General features: G+C 32.8%; 2 protein-coding genes and 2 long non-coding RNA genes across 4 annotated transcripts; 1 reads left to right on the forward strand and 3 right to left on the reverse strand.

Moving 5' to 3' along the window:
- Positions 1-3,605: 3,605 nt before the first annotated feature.
- LOC114388332 (transcription factor GTE7-like) lies at positions 3,606-7,167 on the reverse strand. The gene is made up of 4 exons (XM_028348752.1): positions 5,598-7,167; positions 5,264-5,483; positions 5,014-5,184; positions 3,606-4,907 (listed from the first exon to the last, which is right to left on the reverse strand). The coding sequence occupies exons 1-3, from the start codon at positions 6,927-6,929 to the stop codon at positions 5,126-5,128; spliced, it is 1,611 nt and encodes a 536-aa protein (XP_028204553.1). The 5' UTR covers positions 6,930-7,167; the 3' UTR covers positions 3,606-4,907; positions 5,014-5,125.
- A 5,942-nt stretch (positions 7,168-13,109) lies between these two features.
- On the reverse strand, positions 13,110-14,587 carry LOC114387481. The gene is made up of 4 exons (XR_003661325.1): positions 14,573-14,587; positions 13,918-14,461; positions 13,568-13,658; positions 13,110-13,161 (listed from the first exon to the last, which is right to left on the reverse strand). It is a non-coding gene; the product is annotated as an uncharacterized LOC114387481 (long non-coding RNA).
- A 3,228-nt stretch (positions 14,588-17,815) lies between these two features.
- Positions 17,816-21,287, forward strand: LOC114387958. Its single transcript, XR_003661435.1, has 2 exons — positions 17,816-18,070; positions 20,724-21,287. It is a non-coding gene; the product is annotated as an uncharacterized LOC114387958 (long non-coding RNA).
- A 927-nt stretch (positions 21,288-22,214) lies between these two features.
- Positions 22,215-23,912, reverse strand: LOC114387957 (leucine-rich repeat extensin-like protein 2). The gene has a single exon (XM_028348260.1). The coding sequence runs from the start codon at positions 23,796-23,798 to the stop codon at positions 22,458-22,460; it is 1,341 nt and encodes a 446-aa protein (XP_028204061.1). The 5' UTR covers positions 23,799-23,912; the 3' UTR covers positions 22,215-22,457.
- Between the last annotated feature and the right edge of the window lie 981 nt (positions 23,913-24,893).

Raw genomic sequence — 24,893 nt, forward strand, 5'->3', positions numbered from 1 at the left:
TATGTTTAAAAATAACAATAAGTTAAAATACCATTTATTCTTTAATATTTTTTTTTGAAAAATTAAAAAAATACAAGAGTAAATCTAGCCAACCAATTATAATCTTAAACAAATTATTGTAAACAAAGAAATATAACCATTTTTTAGGTAATTAGAAATATAACCTATTTAGGATATGTTAGGATAAACTTCTACATAAATACTTATAGGAGAAAAAACTGAGGATAAAAAATGAAACAAATTTTTTTCCATAAAAATAAGCCGTGCCTCTCAATATTTTTTAAAAATGAAACAAAATAATATCGAGTTGAGGGACAAAGACATTTAATGAAAAGTGAAGAACAACTTTTTTTATCATTGTTATATATTATTTTAGATAAATTAAATGTAATACTTTGGATAATAATTTTTTATGGGCAATTTTAAAAATTTAATAATATTATTTAAATATTAATTATTTATTAATTATACTTCCTCAAAAAAAATATTAATTATATTAATAAAACTCTTTAGGTTATTTTTTTATGATTTTTATATATTGAATCAACAAAACTAGAAAAATTATCTGTAATTTTTTTTTAAATCCTTTCAAGAAACATTAATTTTTTTATACAACATAAACTCTGTAAGTGAATGTGAAAAATTTCATCATATTTAAGGAATTAATCATACTTTTCTCAAAATTATTATAGCAAAATTTGCATGTCGTTTGGGAAAATTTCACAGAAAATTAATTGAAAATATACATAAAGAATTTACAAGAAAAAATTATAATTTCAAGTCATATTGTATAAACGCCTATTTGAAATCATTAGTAGAAGCATAACCTTCTTTAAAAAAAAAAAAAAGAGTAGAAGCATAATCTGGTGTGCTGGTAGCTATAATATAAAAGGCTGATTTATGGTAAATACTTATTTAAATTTTCTTATTAGAAAAACTCATGTCTTTATCATTATATATATATATATATATATATATATATATATTGTAAATCATTAGTAGAAGCATAACCTAGTAGGGTATAACATGAAAGGCTGATTTTGGACAACCAATTATTTAAATATTCAAATTGCATAAACACAAGTCTTTATCGTTTTTTATATATAATAGTAGTTGAGTCTAAGATAAGTTCACCCTTAAATAATTGAGTAATTGCCAAATAATTTGGTGTCATTAATTCTTTTCAGCGGTTTTATACCAAAAAAAAAAAAAAAACTATTTGTGTAGTTTGCATTCACCTTTCAATAACCTTTATTCGTTAGTTATTTAACTTCACATATAGGATTGTTGAGTGCTATTAAAAATTAGTATTGCTATTCTCAATGATTTTTCACACAAAAACCAATTTTATTGAATTCAATAAATAAAAGTAATGTGTGTTCTGTTAGTTACCTTATAGATCATTATCAAAAGAGTTACCTTATAGATCATTACCAAAAGAGTTACCTTATAGATATATTAATAATATATCATTTTAAAAAAATCAAATTAATTTATTTTCTGTCACTTCTTCACCATCTTCGACAAGTTTTTAACTCTCTTTACAACATTGATGTTGCTATACGCCTATAGTTATGAATTATTCGTACAGCGAGATTTCCATGGGTTGGTCCTTTTTAGTCCTTCTTCAGTCATTTGCTTGCTTTTGTAGCAATTTTGTTTTAATCTTCCCTCATTTATTTTTGTTTGGTTTTGCATTTGGAATGCGTGATCAACATTTTCTGTATGCCGCATTTATTGTTTAAGATTTTGTTTTTTTATTTTTCCTATATACTTGATTTCTACAATTTTGACACCAATACATATGAGTGTTTTTTTTTATTTAACATTGAAAATAAATTATTTTTAGTTAGTGATTTGGTGCTCTTGATTTTTCATCTGCTAGTGATTTGTTGCTATGATGGTAAAATAATCTTTCTTTCTCAGATAAAACTAGGAAATATTAATTCATTTTAGTATAAATATTTTATTAAAGCGTTTTTTATGTTATTTTGAAAATATATGATCAACTAATATTAATTTTACTAGAAAAATATATATTCAATTAAGGTTAATTTTATTTTTATTCGTAAAAGTAAGACATGCATGAGATTTTGTTACCTGTTTATCACGGGTTTTATTACTCACAAGGACAAAATCATTTCTCTTGGTGACTCACTCACAAGGGCAGGTGTAGAAGGAAAAACATTTCAGGATCACTAAGGTAAGGTTCTTCAAGCAATACATTCACCCTTCTTTCCTTCATCTGCAAATTACAATACATGCAGAAACCATGGCACCGAGATGAGCTGCAGATTTAGGTTTTATTTCTCGAAGTTGCTCTTCCAAGCTTGGAATATTGATGATTCCTGTTTCGGTTCACTTGTTCTGATTATGAATCTTTACTTTAAAGTTTTCTTGAATTTTTATGGGAAAAGAGTAGCAGACTCGGTCAAAGTTTGCTTGCTTTCACGGTACAAAGATATATAATATAATTGTTGGGTGGAGAGAGGAGAGCAATGGATTTATTTTTGCAGCTAAGTATCTTTTCTATATAGACTCGGTAACCTAAATCAGTGATAGTATTTCTTACAAAATATAATTTCGTCTTGGTTAGTCTTAATAGTCATTTTCTTCCAGTCACTTGTTAGGATATTACGGCTCATTTTACAAATAAATGGAAAGTCTTTCTTTGCTTTAATTATTTATTTATTTGAAGACTTTATTTAATGACTTCTTTTATCACAATTATACACCGTTAAATATATTCACTTAATACAAAACAAAAGTGAACTTAGTACAGTACAACGTGTTTCTCTGAAAGCATCAGGATGTATTGAATAATCACACCTTTAGCACATAATAAATATATTCTAATGAGAATATTGAGATCGATTAAGCCCTCCACTCAAGTGAAAGCTACACAATCACATGCCCGTGAACAAAGGCCAATCTTGGAGTACAACAGTATCCATCCAGAGCTTACCCATTTACTCCTCAAGTTTACTCATAATTTTGATAGCATCAGGGGCACCCAAGCACAGGGGAGAAGCGATCGATTCAGCATTAGGGCTCTAACCTAAACGAACATATTTGAAGGGAGAAAATGTTGAGGACCAGGGGTCACCAGACAAAGGAAGAGACGGTAGATCCAGCATTGTCAGAGGGCGAAGTGAAAAATTAAGAAAAATTCAATACGTCCAGATGCAGCAAGTGATAAAGAAACAGGAGCTATGGGTAGACAGAGACTCTGGTCATGATCATTTCTTATTTGATCATCATCAAAGGTTAATTTTAACACCATAACGCATTTTAATATAAAATTAACATAAAACTTATCATTGAAGTTAATTTAAAACAATCATTCTAGTCACATTTATCACTTCAAAATCAACTTTAACAAACTTTAAATGGACACATAAACGTCAACCATTCTTGGGTTCGATTTTCAACCTTTTCGGTATAAGCTAGTTTATCCATTCATTCCATCGTGTCTTATCGAAGTTCATTTAAGTAACGATTTTACATAAAGTAGTTTCTCTCTGACAATCTTGCTCTATAGCACCAATCAGAATAAAATAACCATGGCAATTAATAACACTGTGCATATCAGTAGTCATCCTCCGTGTGGAAACTGGTTTTCTTTTGTTTTTTTATAAATGAAATAAACGGCAAAGCCCAACAAAACAGATTACACATTCATAGCAGGGAAGGGAATTCGCTAAGATTCTTCCCCGAGGGATGGGAGCAAAGGGGGCAAGGGGACAGGAAAAAACCTGAACATCAAAGTCTACAGAATGACCATACTTAGCAAGAAAATGATGTGCCAACTAGCTCCCTGATGCTCCAGACAAGAGAAAAGCAATGGTGAGAAAAATTTACATCCCCACCAGGCCAAGTTCAAAGCAACTTCAGAATCCATTTCAACCAAGACGTCGGTAACATTTAAATAATAAAAGAGCTTTACACCATGCTACAGGCCCCAACAGCTAAAGCTTTAACAGTTGAACAAATACCAATATCACAATGAAAGACATATCAGCAACACCTTCGTCACGAACAATAAGCAGCTAAACCTTGAGTCATGATATGACCGACCCATCCGCTTTATGTTTCATAATGCTCTATAGGTGATGCTCAACAAGTGAGGTTACAGAAACCAAGTGGCTACAAAAAATAAAATAGCCAATTGGAGAGCGATGGATCCCATGTTCTCCTATTACATCTAAATCGTAAATCCAGGCCAACTCTGAAAAACTACTGAGTTTGATTATCTTTGAGCAGAGTATCAAAACTCCGCAACCTTATCACAGTCCTGAGGCAATACATCTCAAGCTCTTCATAAACCTTCGACGGGTATACACCTCAGCTATGCCTCCCTTTAAACGCTGAGAATTTGTAAGGAGACACCCATCAGCTACCCCCAAAGGAATGTTTTGAACCTTTGAGGACCAGGCATCAACTAACCTGACTGATAGGCTGACTTTAAATAGAATGATTCTTCTTTGTGGCCTTCTCCACCCCTAGTTTCCTTGGTGTTCAAGCATCTCCTCGGTACATCAAAAATGAAATGAGGTGATCTTTTAACTAATTAACGATCACAAAAAACATCAACGCACAGATACACAAAAAGGGACTTGAAGGAAAAAGTTTCATCTATATACTGTTGTTAATGTGTACATGGTACAACTCAAAAAACACTAATTCCCTGCATTCTATTCCCAAATCTTTAACGAGTCTATCCTAGGATTTCATCACATTTCACTCTCCTTTCTGGCCGCCAAATTGTTTTGATGATTAATTTGGTTTCCGAAATCATTTGTACAAATATATCACACCACCATTCCTCGAGCATGGTTCCCAGCGCCACAATGCAAACAGCTACTCCCAACCCCAACCCACAACACAACCACCAACAATCACAATCCCTGAAAAGAGAGGTAATCACAAATTTAGCCAAGCCAATCACTCCATCTGCGAAAAAACTCACAGCAGCAAAAGAATAATACATAAAATAAAATGGGCATACCATACCTCGTCCATGTATTCAAGCAGCGCCCTCAAAGGAAGCCAATGAAGCAAACATTTTCTTCATCCGCCTACCAACATGATCATGTTTGATCATTAGTCACAAACCCCCTGACTGTTATGATTGCCCGTTGTCTGCTTCAGAATCACTCCCTGAGGAACTCCCCGAATCCGAATCTGCAATAGTGATCAAACTTAAAATTTTCCCTCAGAAAAAGAGTTTCAACTAAAAACCAAAGCATACACAATAGAGTACCACTAGACGATGAGGAATCACTGCTTGAACTACCAGAGCTACAAGAACTACTACTTGCATGGCCTCCAGCAACATCTTTATCTTTCTCAATCTCCACAGGGGGAAACATACTCGTTGGAATCTCGTCGCCAATGTCAACATCCTCATCCCCTGCTTCTACTTTCTTTGGCTTCTTCGCCTCAACTGCTGCCCTTTCAACCTTCTCCCTAGCAGGCAATTCCTGTCAGGTCAATAATATCAAAAACAACAAAAATGAGTATCTGGCAACAACTCAGTTGTCAATGCTAATTAAGAATGCAAAACAAATAAACAAAATTAATGGTAGAAAATTTACCTCATTGCCTTTGTTAGCCTGCACATTGTCGTTGTAGATGTTGCCCATCAATGCCTGCCTCTTGATCTTGCTAACCATCTTCTTATAATTGGTCACCAACCGATCAAGTTCCCAAAGTGTTTCTGTGTCAACAGCCTCAATGTCTAACTCGATCTCATCCCCATCCTGCTTCAAATGCCCGTTTCTCCTCCTAATAATCTGCACCACCTGTTCCATTTTCTCAGGCGGCAAACTCTGCAACCCTAACCCCAACTTGTGTTTCTCTTCAAGACTCATGTCCCTCTTGTTAGGGTCCTTGGCCTTCGGCTTTGGTTGCTTCAAAGGCTTCACAGGAGGAGCTCGCATTGGGGATGGCGTGCGCACCGGAGACTGCAGCAATGGAGGGTTAGAGGAACTTGCAGGGGGCTGAGGAGGCTCTTGTTGCAATTTCTCCGGAGGAGGAGGAGGAGGTGGGGTCGGATTCTCCTTTTTCTTCACCCTCTCTGGCTCAACGTGGCTCCACGAACTGGCTTGCAATTCCTCCTCAGATTCGCGATCATGACCTACGCTACCTTCGAATTTCTCATGCAACGGCCGATACAGCTCCTCAAACCTCGTCAGAAGCAGCTCTGCCACGGTGTACACATCGTGACCCTTAGGGTTGTAAGCCAGTGCATTGTTGAAAGTTAATCTCACATCAGAGGCGAAATCGGAGGGCGTCGTGTACTTGTTCATGGAAAGATTGGACTTCACCGTTCCCAGATCCATGGGTTGCTTAATTACATCGTAGTAATCGGTAAGTTGCAACCCAACAACATCAACGGGAGCGTTGAAGATCCACCCATGTTTGTGTTTCATAAGCTTCTGCAAAACCTGCGAGCAACCCTTCATCAAGCTCCCAACCTCCGAATGCGATCGTTTTAAATCCGTCGCGGAATTCGACGGCAAGGGTCGCTTGTTGCCGGAAACCTTTTTGTTCGACGGTTTCTTCGGATGGCCGTTAAAGCTCTGTCCAGGTTGCAAATCACCGGACTCGATTCGATTTCTGATCCTCTGAGTCCGTTCGAGCTCCGAAGTAAGCCGATCTTTCAGGTCGTTGATCTCCTTATTCGTGTACGATGCGATGTTGAAGGAGACGTACTGGGAGAATGTTACGAAGTCGTTCGATCGCCTATTGATAGAGGAAGCATCGTCCGATGCCGATAGAGTCCTCTTGCTATTCGCTAATTTAGGATTAGATTTAGATTTAGGGTTAGGGTTAGAGAAAGGTACTTTTCCCATGAATCCTGCACCACCGACTCTATGCTTCGGCCAATTAGGTTCGTTCCGGTTAGCTAGGACGGCGGAAGCCATGGAGGTGCGAAATCACGGCCGTACGGTGAGAATCCACCGTCTCTCCGGCGCGAACTTTCCAATGCGAGTCGAACAAAGCATTAGTCAGTGCTGTACAATAAGCCACGCGGGAACAAATCCCTCACGCGCCGTTGGAAATGCTCACGCGCCGCCGGTGGAAGCACCGATTTGAAAGAGAAAACAGGAAAAAATGTTAAAAACGTAGCGTTTAGGGTTAGGAAGTTCGGTTACCCTAATTTGAGCGAGGAATGCGAGAGATCTAGGGCCGCTTCTTAAAGGCGATGAGATCTGCCCGTGGATGCTTCGGGAAGCTTTATCTGCCGTTGATTGTCAATTGAACTGTGATCCAACGCATGGCATCGATTTCTCGGCTGTCCCGAAATCTGACCGTAGATCTGGCACGGACGGTTGTGATTTTCTTGTTTTGCCACGTGTCGATCTCAGATCCGGAGGATGGAGAAGGTGGTGGTGTTTTGATTTTGGATTTGAGCTTGTCGTGAATTTGGAGCGAATGTTTCGTGAATTTGGGGTTATCACATGTCTTCTCGACATCTCGTATACATGTTTTTTTTAAAAAAAAAAAATAGAGCTATTTTTGCTTCAGTATTTATTATTTTTATTAAAATTTTAATCATTTAAAGAAGAAAATATTAAATGCTTCTAATATATTTAAGATATAAAAGACTTTAACTTTTAATTTTATATTTTTTTATAGTTATCAACTCGTTTCCTACAAATATATGAGTGTGTTTATTTTATATTAAAGCTTAATAGAATTTTAATTAAACATGTATGATAAAAATTAGTAAAAAAATGTTAAAATAGATTGTATGTCACTTAATTATACTTTAGAATATATATTTCATAAATCAACAGTATAAATTTAACCTTGCTGGAAAAAAAATATGGCATGAACCTTTTATATATAGTAAAAAGATACAATCTTGTTAAAAAATCCAATGACATGAACGTTCTTCAATATAAGTTAAAATAGTTATTTTGAAAAAAACTGTTTTTATTTGGCTCTGAAAAAAGTGTTTTTCTTTGACGATAGTGTTTTTATGATTTTAAAAAAATATATATATATATATGTTTTTTAATCTTCCATTTTTAATATTTTATTTCTAATTTAAATTTTAATAGTTTAAAAATTTATCAAACAATCATTAAAAATTACAATCTATCGATAATACTTTTAGGGATTTTTCTTGATATTTTATCTCTTTCAATTTATTATTTTCAATTCTTTTAGTTTTAACATGAATTTTAATATATTTTTTAAAGAAACTATCAATAATTTATTGTTAAAAATAACATTATATCGAGAGCATTTTTAAGAATTTCTCTAAACCTCTACATTCTTTCAATTTATCATTTTCAATATTTCTTATTCTAACTTGAATTTTGATATTTTTTTTAAATACCAATAATTAAAAATAATGTTGTATCACAATCTAAATTATTTATCATAAATCTAAAATATAATTTATAGTATCAAGATATTTATTTATTACAAATTTAATTTATAATATAATTTTTATATTTATAAGCTTTTATCTATTACAAATTTTAGTTATATAAAATTAAAATTTGTTTTAAGTAATTAACAGGCTAAGATACTAGTATTAAAATATGTGAAGAAAGACAAACTGTATACTTTTTAAATTATTAATTTTTTTACTGAAATTATTAGTATATTTCAGATTCGTGTGTAGTTTATATATATTCAAATATGTAAAGAAAACTAAATTTTAATTTTTTTAATAAATTTATTATTATGTATAAAATTAATTTGTAATCTTAATATATGATACATGAACATGTTCAAAATATGTAATGAAAATTAAATTTTACAATTTTTGAATTATTAGTTTTTTTAATAAAAATGTACTTATGTATAAAATTAATATGTAATCTTTATGTACAATACATGAACATATTACGTAATGAAAAATAAAATTTACCATTTTTAATTATTAATATGTATAATTTAATATGTAATTTTAATATATAATTATTTTCATTAAATAAATTTGTTTCTCTAATTTTTAATTTCACAATTTTAGTCCCAAGACGTTGAATCTACAATTTTAGTTTAATTGTTAAATGATTATTAGTTGATAATTAAAATTGTAACGTTAAGTAGATGATGTGACTATTAAAAAATAACAATATTTAAGTTAAACTGCATTATTGTTTTTCTTTGTGATTTTTGTCTCTTTTTTTTTAATTAGTTGATTTTTAATCTTTCAACAAAAACTTTGATTTAAAAAAAGGGACTTTAAACTCGATACTTGATGTGAGATTCTTGTCATGATCATGACAAGGTGGTGAGGGCACCACTTCTTATGATGATTAGTTTAATATGATGCTTTTGTGAATGTGTTTTCTTGTCATAAGAAGAGTTTTGACATGCATCTATGCAATTTGCCGTTTGTAATGTGTTCTTGTGCATGGTTCAAAGTTAATTTACTAATTTTTAAAAGTTTATCAGTTTACTTATTTTATATGAGTTGATTCGTATGTAAATTTTATTTTTAGTATATTTGATATACTTTAAATAAATTCGATAGACTCTTAAATTTATCATCGAGTCAACAAATCAAAAATTAGAAAAAAAAAACTAAAATGTAAGTCATTTTGGATGATTTTCTATCTGTTCAGTTTTCAACATAACTCAATTTAGTGTGTTATTCCGAATTGAAAAATTATCACCTCTAATAACATTAAACCCTTGTTTTCTAATAACATTAAATTCTTCTCGATGAAAATATTCTTCCATTACTATAACACCTGCAATATTATCTAGTAGTGATGCATTATTAGACTTAGTTATTTAAGTATCATGAAATTTATGATTTACTATTTTACTTTATTTTGTTATTGAAATATTTGATTGACATATTATCTATAAATATTTTGTTATTATTTTAGAACTCTTATGAATTTATAAGTTGAGTCTACAAGTGATGTTTATGAAACTCTCATAGTTGTGTAACTTTTGGGTTAGATAACCTTAATTGTGTGAGTAAAAGTTGAGGAATTGAATGGGTAAGACATTTTTGTATTTTAGTTCTAGTTTAGCTACATTTTTTTAATTCACATTTTTTACAATTGATTGAGGGATTCTGATTGTCTGCTGCAAGTAACATATTAAAAAATATATATTCCAAACAAGAACTAAAGAAAATGAATTGCATCAAGTCTCCGAATTAGAGAAACTCTTTTTTGTAATATGTGTTTAACATGAACTTCTCAATTCTTTCAATTTAAGCATTCATTTGTTGTCAAATTTAGGATATTTTGACTGGAATGCATCGATTTACAAAAATCCACAATCAATTTTAAGATTCATGCTAATTTGAAATATTACGGGTTTAAAAAATTAATTTATAGAATAGTATGTTGTGACTTATTTTTAAAGAGTTGCATGTTTACAATTTTAAATATTTCATATGTGTTTATTTAGATTTCACTTGAATTGCCTCTTTTAGTTGAGATCCTGGGTGTGTTGGAGGGCATTTAGCATTGATGGGTGTTGGGCTTTGGGGATGTTGTTGAAGTTATCAACGATTGGAAAGATGACCATATATCTTTGCACAAATATGGTGAAAAGATCTCACGAGCATTGGGAACTGGGCTTCGAAGGAGTGACATATTTCTTACACTCATGCCTCCAGCGAGGCAAATAATGTTCGACTAGTATGAATGTTCATTAAACGTCTCTTTCTGACAGAGTCATAGAGTTCCTAAAGATAGATCTGTCGTCTATTATTGTGCCTTAGTCTTTCTTTTTTGTATTTCTCATGTACCATACAAGATTTCACTTGAATTAATTATGGATATTTCTTTTATAGTTTGGATATTTTTAAAGTAATTTCTTATGCTCTATAACTTCAAAATTAAAAACAGTTAATGAGTACCCTCAAAATGTTAATTAAGGAAAATATTTAGCTAAAAGATAAATATTTATTATATTAAAAACATAAAAATACTCAATATGCATTTTAAAAATAATCAAGAGCATTAAAATATATCAAATACTTTTAATTGATTAATATCATCAAAATATTCATTAATAAAGTTCTTTAAATGTAATTTAAAATTAAAAAATCCATTATCTCATGAAATATTTGCCAATGGTATATAAAATGCGAAAGTTTTTTTTTTTTCAACAGAAATTTTAAGTGAGTTAAATATCAAATTCTTGAGAACTAAGGTAAATTTTAAGATTTAATAAATACTTACAAAATTACTTATAAATATTTGCCTATAAATTATCGCATTAGTAGAAAAATCAAATTTATATTCTTATGAGATAGTATGAGTTTATTTTATATTTTTTTTTATCAACTATGCCGGCTAATATGCTAAAGTTAAAAAAATGGTTTACCTATCACTGCAATAAAATGCAATTTAGCCCGTAACTCCAGAAAAAAAGAAAAAAAACACGTTTATAGTCGATCTTTGAGGATATTAACAAGGGCATCAATATATTATTATTGATAAGGACATCATTAATATTATTATTCCTTCTGGACACTTTTGGGTAACTATACAAATAACAAAATAATTTTAAAATTATCTCTTTTTTAGATTGAAAAAATTATGTGTTTTCAAATTGCCCCAAATTCAGTACACGACAGACATCACCGAATAAAACGGCTTTCTTAAGGAAATTATTGCTTCTTATCGATATGATTTTTAATCTCACTCTAATTAGAAACAAATTTTCTTTTATTTTAAAAAAAGGCCATTTTTTTTTCCACAATGGAGTAGTACATCATCTCCTCGAATACCAGAAATTCGTTGCCACAATGCCATTGTCTGAAATGAAGTTTCTTATATTTTGCCGGAAAGGTTATAGAAGGAACAAGTACAGTTGAAAGAGTGCTACTAAAACAAATAACAAACAAATGATGAAAAGAAATAGTAGATCAATCAATTAGTATAAGGTTGACCGAGAGAAACAAGTACAACAAAAGACATAATTAAGTGCATGCTGTATACGGTCAAGGTAGGAAACGATATATATTTACAATTAATCATTTTTCTTTTTTTATTGTGGGAAAATAATAATTTCCCATTTTTGTGTTTGATCGATGAATATTATTAGTATGTTAGACCATAGCATAAAATAAAAAAAAAGACTGAAGCTTTACTTATTGTGGTCAAAATATTTTTCTCTTTATGCAAAAAGACTTCTTTCATAAACTTAATTAGCTAATATACGTAAGTTTAATAAATCAATAACATTGTTAACAAAAAAGTATCAAAATTAATAAAACATTTAATATAGTTTATTATGTATTTCCTAATTTCAATTCAAATTAATAACAACTACTTGTCCACTCCATGATGCGACGCTTAAAAATTATTGATATTTTTTTAGCAATCTTTAGCCATTGAGGATTTACTCAATATTAATTGATAATAATATGAATAAATTGTAATTCTAGACATTTTATTTATAATAACAACAGTTTAAATCTTTATTTTCTTTGAAATCATCAGCAGATCATTAAATCTTGAAAGAACTATTTTGAAGATCAGTTCATCTATCACGTGAATCCCCCCTCAAACGCAATAACAGAACAAAGTTTATCGGATATTTTTCGTCCATTAGATAGCTTTACAACCCATCACCCATTTATAAGTATCTATGGAGAGGGTACAAGAACAAGGTTTTATCAATACTCATCCTTTCAAGCTTTATCATGAAACCTTTCATCCACCAAGTTTTTCCATTTTATTTTATGGGATTTTTTTATATATAATTAAAGTAAAGCAATTTTATTGTTTTCTAATTTTATTTGATGTTAGAAGATTTTTTTAAAATATATATAAGAGAAAAAAACAAGTGAATGACAAAACATAATTATGGCATACTTTTATGTGTACTATTTTTTTTTAAGATTGTACTATTAATTATTTGATGTTCAATAATGATGCTGTATTTCATTTTAAAAAGAACAAGGACATGACCAAAGGAAAATACTCATTTAAGTATAACAATACAAGAGGAAAAAAGCAAGATATTGATTACTACTCATTCATACGTATTAATTTGATGGGATCCACTAAACAATAGCAACTGTTAAATCAAAATATTATTACAATAAGTGTCTTTCCCTGTATGGTAAAGTCATAGCATAAGCATTAGCTAGCAAAAACAATAGTTGGATCACAGCAGCACTCGTCCAAGAGGCAGCAGCAACACAAAGCCGCTAGGCTGCAAATTGGGGGAAAAAAACAAAAACAAAGTTAAGAGGAGTATTGAACAAGAAAAGAATATTAATATGTATGCTCGAATCAAAAGTAAAAAACTTAAGGTTTGAATATCTTTTATTCTCTTAAATTTGGTTCTAGTTTTCTTTTAGTTTTCAAAATTTAAAAATAAATATTTTCATCCTTTAATTTAGAAATAGTCTGCTTTTGATCCTTATTAACATACTAAAATGATACAAAATAATAATTTTAAGGATTAAAAGTAAATTATTTTCAAATTAAAAAAGAAAAATAATCACTTTTAATTTTGAGACTAAGATCAAATTTGAAAAACTAAAAAATATTTAAGCCAAAACTAACGTTACTTTTGGTGAATTGAAGAGCAAATCCTTTCTCATGTAATAGCTTACCATCCCTCAAGGAAACCCGGTTCTCTTCTAGGCGGTGGAGCAGCATAGTACTGTGGAGGTGCCGCCACCGGAGGCGGCCCCTGATAAGTACCTGTGTGGGACATAACAACAACAACTATTCAGTAATAATTGACAAAAATACAAATTAAAAAATGCTTCATATTCAGGCAATGACATATGCAGTGGACAAATAATGATCAACTAGCAACTAATTAAACAACTTTTTTTTATTGCCATACAGAGAAAGAGGATTAATGAAATTCAAAAGACCATATGGTAAGAAGGGTTGAGCATAATTTGAGGGCTGAAAACTAAAAAGTATATATATATATATATATATATATAACTACCTTGAGCTGGGTATGGATAGCCATATTTGATCTCACTCATCTCAACAAGAACACCCTTTGCAAAAACCAGATAGACCCAAAAAATATTTCTTGGAAGACAGAACTTGTATTTGGGTTGGAATACAAGGGTTTGACGTATATTTATATACACACAATAGAAGGCAGGGAGAGTATATAATTGGTGGAGAGAATTAAGAAGAAAGATCCAGAAATAGCATTTCATTTCATTTCACACTAATTGGACGTTGGCATGTTACTTCACAGTCACTATTAGATGCTATTATATTTTTCTTTATATCTTTACTTTGCAAAAAGTTATATGCACCGGCCACCGCCACCATCTTAGAAGAAGAATAATTGTACAAATGATCTAAAAACAAGTCCTTCTTTTTTTTTTTTAAGCTATGGATTCCAGAGGAAGATGGCTATTTACTAGTCCTAAATAAAACTGCCAGAACATCTCAAAAAGTTTGCACCTCCTTTTTCACACGTGGCGTGATTCGAGGGCAAGAATACTCTTGTGCAGCTTCTCTTTCTTCCGAAGCTTCTTTCACCACTCGGAGTAATTAATAAAAAGGTTAGAAACTAGAAAAAAGGCTTGGTGTTGTGTGGTGTCCCATGTGAATACAAAGTTTGAGTCCAAAAAAGCACTCACATGTTGAGTTGAGTTGAGTCTCGACTCTGGAGGGTTTTTGCTGTTCGTGGGGAATGGTACCTATCTTTGGCATTTTGGGTTAGTATAAGCTTTAAGGCCGAATATATTCCTTCCACAGTTGCACGCGCTATTACCGCGTCTTGTATCTTCTTTATGGAAACTTTAATTAGGATAACGATAACTTGAGTGATTATTTAAGAATCTAACAACTACTTAAACTTGAGTAATTAAATTAGATACCATTTGCTAGGTGATTATTTAATCTTTAATAATCTATACACAAATTTCTTAATTAACATATTGGTTCGTGTCTGTTAAGTTTTCACATTTGGGGCCAATGGGTGGGTGGCTATAACGTGCCTCAAATAGCCTTGCCTATTGGGAAAGAAGGAATCATGGAGTAAAAAATCTATCTATATACAACTAATGAACAAAAAAAAACTATTTTGTACGTCGATGAGTAATGAATTGAGGTTGTGGGGTGCCCCTCTTTAATCAGCAGAATGATCATGCTACCCGAGGAAGCTAAGTTGGGCGGATACTATGTACTATTAAACGATATATTTGTATATATAATGCACGGGGCCAATTGGCTATGCTTCTTTAATGTTAATTGCTTTTTTCACAACTTTGGAACTTTATAGATCATTTGGTTCTTGAAGAATTATTTTTATGCAGAAATCAGGGTACTCTGTTAATACTTGATGTATAGGACGTTTATGGGATTAGTTGAATAGAACATCCAAACATAGTTTCGGAAAGCCTCTATTCATTAAGTCAGAAAGGGGATGCTTAGTGGCTGCAGTAAGAGGTCTGATGCAAATTCGACAAGTACAGTGAATCGTGCACATAATATAAAGATTGTTTCTCTTAAAGTGTGTCGTTTTAACTTTTAACCTTATAAAGATATCAGTGTTTAAGCTCAACCATATAATAAGGCCAAGCTAAGCTAAATCAGAACAGTAGAGAATCGTTATAGAAAAATAAAAACGAGTAAAATAAAAAATTTCAAAATGCACTGGATATTAAGGTATAAGTCCTCTGAACCATTACTCAAGTAATTGTTATGTTTATCCAACAAATGTATTCATTGATAAATAGAAAAATTCAGCATTTAAAAGCCAATGTATCGTCTCAGATAGACTACTCGGCAAATGTTATGTTTGTTGAATCCTTAATTATTTAAACAATATGTAGACATGAAACTTACACTAATATTAAAGAAAGTGGTGAAAGAAAAGAAGGAAAGAGATTAAACAAATTTGAAAAGAGTAAAAAAAAGGATTCAAATAGCAAACTCCAAAGGGTTTCCACGTTAACGAAAACTAGTCCAGGGGCTTTGGAGTAGCCCAAATTCAGGGTCATTCCTGGCATTTTATATCCTGCACCTTCCATTTGGCATACTGCACCTCCCAAAAAATTCTAGCAGATAAAAGTATCCCTTTACCTGGTACCCCATTCCAGAAATATCTATTCGGGAGTAGGTTTCCTGAATGTTTATCGCATTTCAAAATATGAAAAATTATATTCTTGGATAACTATTTCAAAAAGTATTTTATTCCTGAAACCTATCCTAGAATGAGTATTTTGGAATAGACTTCCCAAAGTATCTTTTCATCTTTTTCATCGTCCTTTCTTCTCCTCCGATCTCCATGCTACTCCGCTTTTTGTTTTCACTTTCACTCTTTTTTTTTCTTTTTTTTTCAAAACATTGATTGCATTGAGCAGTTTCTCAGTGGTTTTTGATTTGTCATTGGCTTTTCCTTAGTCACTAATTGCATCCGTGTGATTTGCTCTAAGCTATGAGATCTAAGGGCATTTTTTCGCTTTTACCTCACTTTACCATTTTTTCTTTTAAATAGAGGTTTTGTTTTGTTTGCATGTGCCTGATGATTGAGTATCACTGTGTAGGCTCAATGATATCATCACGTTAGATTTTGTCTTTGCTATTTTCTTATTGCTTGGTATTTTTTTTTTTTTACATACTTTGTTCTTTCTTTTAAAAAATGGTATGATGGCTGAAATACCAATTAAAACCCGTGAGATGTAAAATCTAACGTGAGAAAGGTGCAGGAACTTTGCAAAGTTCAAAGGAAAGAAGATGAAGGAGGTTGGAGAACTAGCGCGAGGGCGAATGAGGGTTTCGCAAGGCTGCCGTAGCACTTCCAGGATTTGGGAGGTGGAGAATGAGGGGTTAGGAATGGGTAATTTGGTTTTACCAAATTCTTTGGAAGGTGCATGATTCACATACCGTCTTTGTTATATAGTGCGTTATTAAACCCCACAAAAGAGAATTCCATTAATAGGATCCTTGTTAGTTGTTATTGTCGTCATTAATTAAAGTGTGCACTGTGACATAATTTTTTTTTAAGTCAACAAACTCATACCATTTTATTCAAAATAATGGACTGAATACAAGATGAAATGCAACAAAAAATGTGTTGATTAGCATAACATCTTGACATCCTTACTAAATAACGAGTGACATGATTCACTTCTCGACCAACACAACTAACAGAATAGTTAGGAGAAGAACTCAGATTCTGTCTACACCGTTTGACAATATCTCCAAACTCGGTTTCAATGGTACGCTTTGAGAGAAGAATATCTGATAACTGTTTGCAGGCAGTGAGTCTCAAAGATGATGTTTTGGAGCTGCATCCTAGACGTCCGATTAATAGAAAAGAGAAGAGCAATTGCTTCAGCATCATGAGACTGTGGTGTATACCATATGGAACCATGACGTTGCAGCAGAAATGTAACTCCCCCTTTGACACGCAGACAAACCCCTACTCCATCCAGCTATAACCTTAAAATTTGATAACATTTTAATAATCTTAACTTTTTACTAAAAAAAATAAAAATATATAAGTTGTGTCGACTTTAGATAAGAGACGAGTGGAAGATGAAAGAAAACTAGTGATGGATTTGATAGAGTTAATGAGTTGATTAATTGAATTGATTATTTTTTCTTGTTTGTATTAAGATGTGAAGTCTCACTACTCCAAAATGGCCAATTTATCGGTGTTGGACACCGATATTGTCATGATATGTAAATGAGAAGTATCAGATTTTTTTTAAAAAAATAACAGATACGGCTAGGACACTATTTAGGTTGGGGGACATGGCTCAAGCCGTATTAGGATACAGCTCCAATACGGCTTGAGCTATATTCTGGTTTTTTTTTATAAAAAGTTTTATAATTTTAATATTTTAAAATTAAAAACAGCTGAATGGGTAGGGAACACGTTCCCTTTTTAGTCATGTTTATCTCTTTTATCATGCGACTTTCCTCTTCAACAAAGATGGCAAAACACAAACTCCCTTGTTCATGTTAGAGGACAACAGACAGACGATGGTTATCAGTATTCTCTTTCCCTTTTCTGGCACAGTCTCTCTTTAGTCTTCTCCCTCTCTTTCCTGGCACAATTCGAGGCGGTTTGAGTTATCTCGTCTTTTTCCGATGAGGTCACCATTGTGTGTGCGTTTTCTGGTGAGGTATCTCTTCTCTCCATGTTTTTTGCTTTGTGCGTTCGATTTCTCCGCGGTTTATCTATTATGTTTTTTGAAATTTGATTTCTCCTCTGTTTTTGAAATTTGATATAAAAAAATTGATGTTGTGTTATGTTTTTTCAGTTATGACTTCTCAGTTCTTAGTTTTCTTTTCTTTTCTTATTTTTGATGTTGTTCTATGTTGTTATTATTGTGTAGTTGTGTTGCTTCAAACAATGTCTACACCTGTTGGGGGAGAGGTCTGCATATTTACATTCATATATAATTTTTTATGAACATATTGAAGACGTGTCGTATCCTTAATTTCAAAAAATTTGTTATATCCATATTGTGCTGTACCCATGTCGTATCTAGTGTCTAGACTTCATAGGTATTAAGTAATTGAATTAAGTTTTAACCAAAACTTAGATTTGATATTGAAATCTAGATTTTTCAACCTGATCAAACCGAAACAAATTCAATCAACATATATTTAAAAACTTGTATAGCATAAGCCTGGTGTAGGGTCTAATTCAAAGTTATAATTTGCAAGAAATGATAGTCTTGTTTCTCTTATATTGACTTGGTTAAGGAGAATCATTTAACTATTTTCTCCTTTCTTGCTTGACTTAACAACTGGAATTTATTGACATGTATTTGTTTCTTAGAGAACTATTATACATCTGTTTGTTTTTAAGAAATATGTTGATAAGTTATAATTTTTATTCTTTTAAAATGTATAAAAATATATAATTTGCTAACATGCTTACCTTTTATTGCTTGGGCATCTTGTAAAGTAGAGTAATTACCCTTTTTCCATCTCTTCAATTTGTTAATATAAAGAAAGTCAAGTTTAGTCATTTATCTTTTAGAAAATTTATTTTTCTCCTTTATCTTTTTATATTGATATGAAATAGTTATTCCATTCATTTTAAGTTGATCCCATTTACAAGATAAAGATATTGACAACTAAAAATCCTTCTAAAATATAATTTTTTTCTCTCTTCGTCTTCCTCTACTTTCTCATCTCTTTTCAATCCTCCATTCGCTCCATTTCATTCTGCCACTCATCTCCACGTTTCAATTATGTCACTGCCGCAATGTTTCCCACTGCAACCTCAAGCCGCAAAACCTCCTCCTCGATGTCGCTGACAACCTCAAGGTCTCCAACTTCGACTGCCGGCACGCCAGCCTTCCCTTTAACAACTCCAACATTCCCGTCATGTGTCGTTGTATCTCTTACCTCTGAGATCCATGGACATTCTCAAACATGTCAAACCTTGACAATTTCTCAATCCCCAATTTTTGTTGCTTCAAATTTGTGGGTTCCAAATTCCCCCAACCCACACCAAAGCCATATTCATATTTCACATAAACCATTAACCCTCAACTTGATTGGAAGCCTTCTTTGAAAGTGATGATAAGAGTTGAACTGCATCTTCTTCTCCTCTTTCACTAACTTCGTGATTGGAACGTCTTTGAGGAGAAGATGAAATCCATTGAGGTCGCGCGGAGCATGAAATTCATGTATTAGAAGTGTGATGAGAGATCTTCAACGTGGAATGCAGTAGCAATGGGTAGGGAAGGTGGCTTGTGGTGGTTGTTGTTGCAAGGTTGCGACAATTGTCTTCCTCGTTGGAGGTGATTTAATTGAAAAAACAAATTAGGGTTTGTAAAGGGAGAAGAAGAGGAGGGGAAAGGGAGATCTGAGAAGCACATCTTGTAGTGATTTTTAACTTTTAATATTTTGAAATTATTAATGGTGCCAACTTTTAAAAGAATGAAAAGATCATTTTAAAAAGATAAATAATTAAAATAATTTTTTTTTAAAATAATTAAATTGTAAAAAAAGATAAATAATCAAATAGGTTATTTGACCTGTAAAGAATATTAATACACAAATTTTATTTTGATTTACTTCAGAAATATGTGTTAAATATTATATTAAATTGGAAAATAGTATCATGCGTGATTCAATTGACAAATTAAGTACTAAACGTAGATGAGTCTTATTTACACTGCATAAATTTAATATTCCTGACATTTAAACGTACTTTAAGAATATCATATCATACAATTAATTTTAGAATAAATATATGACATCATGTAATTATACAGGCCATTAGATTGTAAAAAATGTTAAATTAAACATAAACAGTTACTAAATTGTCAAAAGCATATTTCTTAGAACGTAATATATTTTTTCTTACGTACCAGATAAATTTTAAAAGCCAATTAAGTGATAAAAATAGTAATTTACTTTTATGCAAAAAAATTTGCTTTATGTGAAGTTTCTTAAACTATTTTCTAGTAAATAAAAGAAAGACAACGATGAAGTTAAATAAGTGGATGTAATTATAAAGCAGATGATTAAGGGGGTGTGTTTGAAAATGTTCAATCTTGTACAATGAAGAGCTTATAAACGGATGTTTGGTGTCTGTAAGTCATGGGTTTAGAACTTTAGTTAAGAACGTGAACTAGTGGTTAGTTGCTTTGTTTGTGTCATGTATTTATTTATTAAAAAAATTTTAAACTTACAGTATATATGATTAAACTGTTCATAATATTTTTTAACCAATATCTTCAAGATACTTGTTGCCATCTATTGATATGTAGTAATCAAAATATAGTAATAACTCCCTCCACCTTTCCAATACAGATTGGCGCCTGCATCACGGTGCCTCGAAGTATGTCATCAAAATAGCGACTTGTGCTAGTGTGAAGCCATAATGAATCTTGAAGAAAAATTGGGGTGAAAGAGACTCACCCCTCTACTTAAATTCAAAGGAAGACGTGGTGGGGGAAATCATGGGCGTTTGATTCTTGAGAAAACGCACACATGGATGGTATTGGAAAAACGAAATTTCCACCTGTTATGGCTCCCCTTTTTGTTTTTCTAGCATAATGAAATAAAATTATCATTTTGGATGTGAGCGTCTAACTAAACCCCGCGCACACGTCAAACGCTGGTACTATATCTATAGGGGAAACCAAAAAGGTTGTATACAAAATTATCTTAATTGGCCATAATATCAGAGGTGTGATTGCAACACTTTTGTTCCCTTTTGTAGCCTTTGATGCACACTCAAAGTCTAGGATAGAAGGTGGACCAAGACCGTGACAATTTTTTAATGTGCAGATGTGAAAGCCCTTTCTGCCATTTTGAACAACTATTTTTGCTTATTCAACTTTTATCTGTTTTCACTGAATGATCTTTTTAAAACTTCACATTGTCTGAATTCTTCTCTCAGTATCAGCGATACTTGCTAATTATAAGTTAAGATGCGATCATAAGTACAGATCAAGTAGACAAGTATACCGATTACTGTGATTAATGATGATAAATAAAATATCTTTGTAAAGTTAAAAACAATAAATTGGCTTTAAAGAACAAAAAGAAGACCCTCCAACAAGTAGCAATTGAATATGCAGAAAGCGTTTCTAAGTTACCTTAACTGATCGATCGATGTCAAATAGAAAGGACTTCAAATGATGGTAACTATTTTACAAAGAAAAGAGGAAACTTTTAATCATGACATTCAACATTCAAATTTTGAGAGAGTCTTAGGAGGATATACTCTAAACTCAATTTAAGAGTAGCAAACAATAAAAAGAAAAATATGTAAATGAATAGATTTATAAAGTGGAAATGTGTAAATTTATTTATTAAATCAAAATATTAGAGGCCAAACATCTTAAAGGTAGAGGCATGTATATATTGTTGAAGCATATCTCTAGATCGAGGCCAAACAAAGACAAGGAATGAATAGACATGAATCGGCGAGAAGAGTGAAAATGCCTACCAAGTTTTTTCTTTTTATGTTTTCTTAATTAAACAGGATGCTTGGTAGTGTTTATTCGTTAATCTAAGGTAGGTACATACATACATATATATTTAATAATAAGGGGCAACAAAGAACCTATAGGAGATCCTACCAACCAACTACCAAGAAAGCAAGCACGGAAAACATTATTGCTAAAGATGGAAATGAGAGAAGGAAGAGCATATGATTCAACATTTGACAGGCCCTTATCCATGGCGACCGAATTCTGCTGATGTCGCACTCACACTCAATAAGACAATGAAATCTTGGAAATTAATTCAAGTATAATTGTTAAAAGAAAGTAAGAAGAAATATCAAGACCCAAATTAGCAGCACAGAAAGAAATCTACACAAAACCATAGGAATATGATATAAGTTATGATCATCATCGACATATTGTGTACAACAATAGCAAACGAAAAACTAAAAAGCTAATAATATCCCTATTACATAAATAGGATTACGAACAAGATAGTAACAAAAAGAAAATAAAAAGATATGTAGCGATAAACCATAATCATAATCACACTGAACTATTATTATTATTATTATTTTTGGGTCGATAATGATCACACTGAACCTTGAGTAACCTTGTTTATGACTTTAACATCCTGACCCAACGACACCACACCCGGTCTCATATCTGCGGTTACGGGCGGAAAAACCCCTTGGTACGGAGGAGCGTGCACTACCCCACCACCCGGCACAGTATAATAAACCTGTCTCCCACTCGCACTATCGTACGCCACCTGCGAGTACGGACCAACCGTATTATCCAGCATCCCACCTGGCCGAACCATTCCGAATCCTTCCGTATACGCGGGAGCCTTAACCGGCTGCTGCGCCGGCGCCAAGCTAGCCGGAATCGCCGCTTTAGGCGGCGGAACACCGCCATAAACCGGTGCTTCACGGTAATTATCAGAACCCATTTGTTGCACTGCGTAGTATCCCTGAGTGGCCGGAGGCCGCATAACTGGTGCATGATAGAACGTCCCCGGCGCCGGAATCATATGAACCGACGGTTCCCCTCCGCCGGACGTTGCCGTAACCGCCGGCGGATAAGCCTCGCCGGAAACATGTTTTTCAGGCCAATAACCCGGTGCGCTTGCCGGAAAATTCGCTGGCGGGAACTTCTCGGGCATTTTCTGAACGTAGTAATCACCGGCAGGGTAATTATCCTCGTTCTTCCTCCGATACGAAGCTTTCTCGTTCTCCGCAATTTGCAATTGATGCAACTGGCGCTGAATCGCGCTTGGATCCGAAACCGCAGGGTTAAAATTCAACCGCGACCGGTACTCCGGCTGCGGCGCCACAGGCTCCGGCAGCGGATCATTAAATTTGACAGAAACCGGTGGTGGCTGAGGAGGCGGAGGAGCAGGGACGGCGACGTTTTTTTCGAGAGCGAAGAGAAAATCGACGTTATTAGGTTTGATAACGGTATCAGGTGGAGCAGAAGCAGGTGGAGGCGAAGGAGGAGTATCGGAAGGAAAGAGGAATAATCGCATGCGGGAGGGTCTAGCGGAAGCGCGGTAGAGGCGATCGTACTCGTGCATCATGTGGTCAAGGTCGTCGTCGTTGGTGACGGAGATGAGAGCGTCGAGGTCTTCGCCGGGGAGCTGGTACTTGAAGGTGATGTTGTTGTCTTGGGCGTCGCAGAGGGCGGAGAGTTTGGCAAGCATGGCGGGGAACTTGATGGAGCGGTCGACGGCGAGGATTTTGGTGTCGCCGCCGACGTAGGAGAGCTGGTTGTCGTGGGAGCGTGGGTGGATCTTGCCGCCATAGCTGCAGATGAACTTGGCTTTGTAGTTTTGGTGGTCCCATGGAGGAGGGTTCTCGAAGTCGATCTCTCTGGAGCGTGGAGAGGACTCGCCTGAATCTGGATACGATTGGTATGAGTAGTTCTCCTTCATCTTTCTTCTTCTTTGGACCACTTCCTTCTCAAGCTTCCATTATGGCACTATGCTATCCTTTTTATTTTCATTTCTTCTCAGTTCTTAGCTTTGCTTTTCAAATACTATCTTAAATTCCCGTCATATTTTATCGGAAAATGATAAAAATATTTGATGATCATCCCAGTTAACCTATCAACACCTAAAAAGAAAAAAGAAAAAAAAATGATATTGTGTGTAATATGATAAGAAAATAAAAAAAAAATAAACGACATTGATAAAATATTTAAAATTAAAAAAAATACTGTAAATGTTAATACTATTATGTTGGAGGAAGAGGAACTGCAAGTGCTGCGAGTGAAATTAATATCTAATTAGAAATTCAGTTGAATTTAGTTAAGATAAGAAATCCAGTTGAATTCTACGTTAGATTAGGCATAACCACTTCGTTCTTTATGATTGGAGTTGTGTGCCTTGAAAGGTTGGCATCTAATTAGTCAAATTACTTGTTTCTTGTCCAGGTAAATGTTAATACTATTGTAAATACATATTATCTCCATTTCATAAGTATTGATGTTTTATTCTTTTTTTTTATCTTAACATAATATTAATATTTAAAGTCTAATGAAACATTATTTGAAATTTGAGATTCTGTTGCAGAAATTAAGAAATTAATCTAGTATGTTAGATTTCATATATTATACTATAAAATTTTAATATATCTCTTGTTTTCCATTTTTAATTATATTCTCTCATGTATATTTCTCTTATTTTTCATTCGATAATAAATAGTTAAACATATAATAAAAAATATTTTATTAATATTATAAAATGACAAATAAAATGGAACAATTATTTTTACTAAAATGTCAAAATAATATGATAGAGAAAATATTAAATAAGAATATTTTGTCCAAAGATAATGGTAATATTTTATATTTATTGAATATTTTTATCCCTGTGCATTATCATGGTTATAGGAAGGAGGTAATAATTGATGGTGTGTGAGCTTGATCAATGTCTTCATTAGGTGAAACCTACTGAATTGATTAGGTGAAAGCTACATGGAGTCGAAGTTAAAATGGAGAAATTTTGTGCTCTTGGATAGGAAAAGTT

Source organism: Glycine soja, chromosome 15, assembly GCF_004193775.1.
Source record: "Glycine soja cultivar W05 chromosome 15, ASM419377v2, whole genome shotgun sequence".
Taxonomy (NCBI): Eukaryota; Viridiplantae; Streptophyta; class Magnoliopsida; order Fabales; family Fabaceae; genus Glycine; species Glycine soja.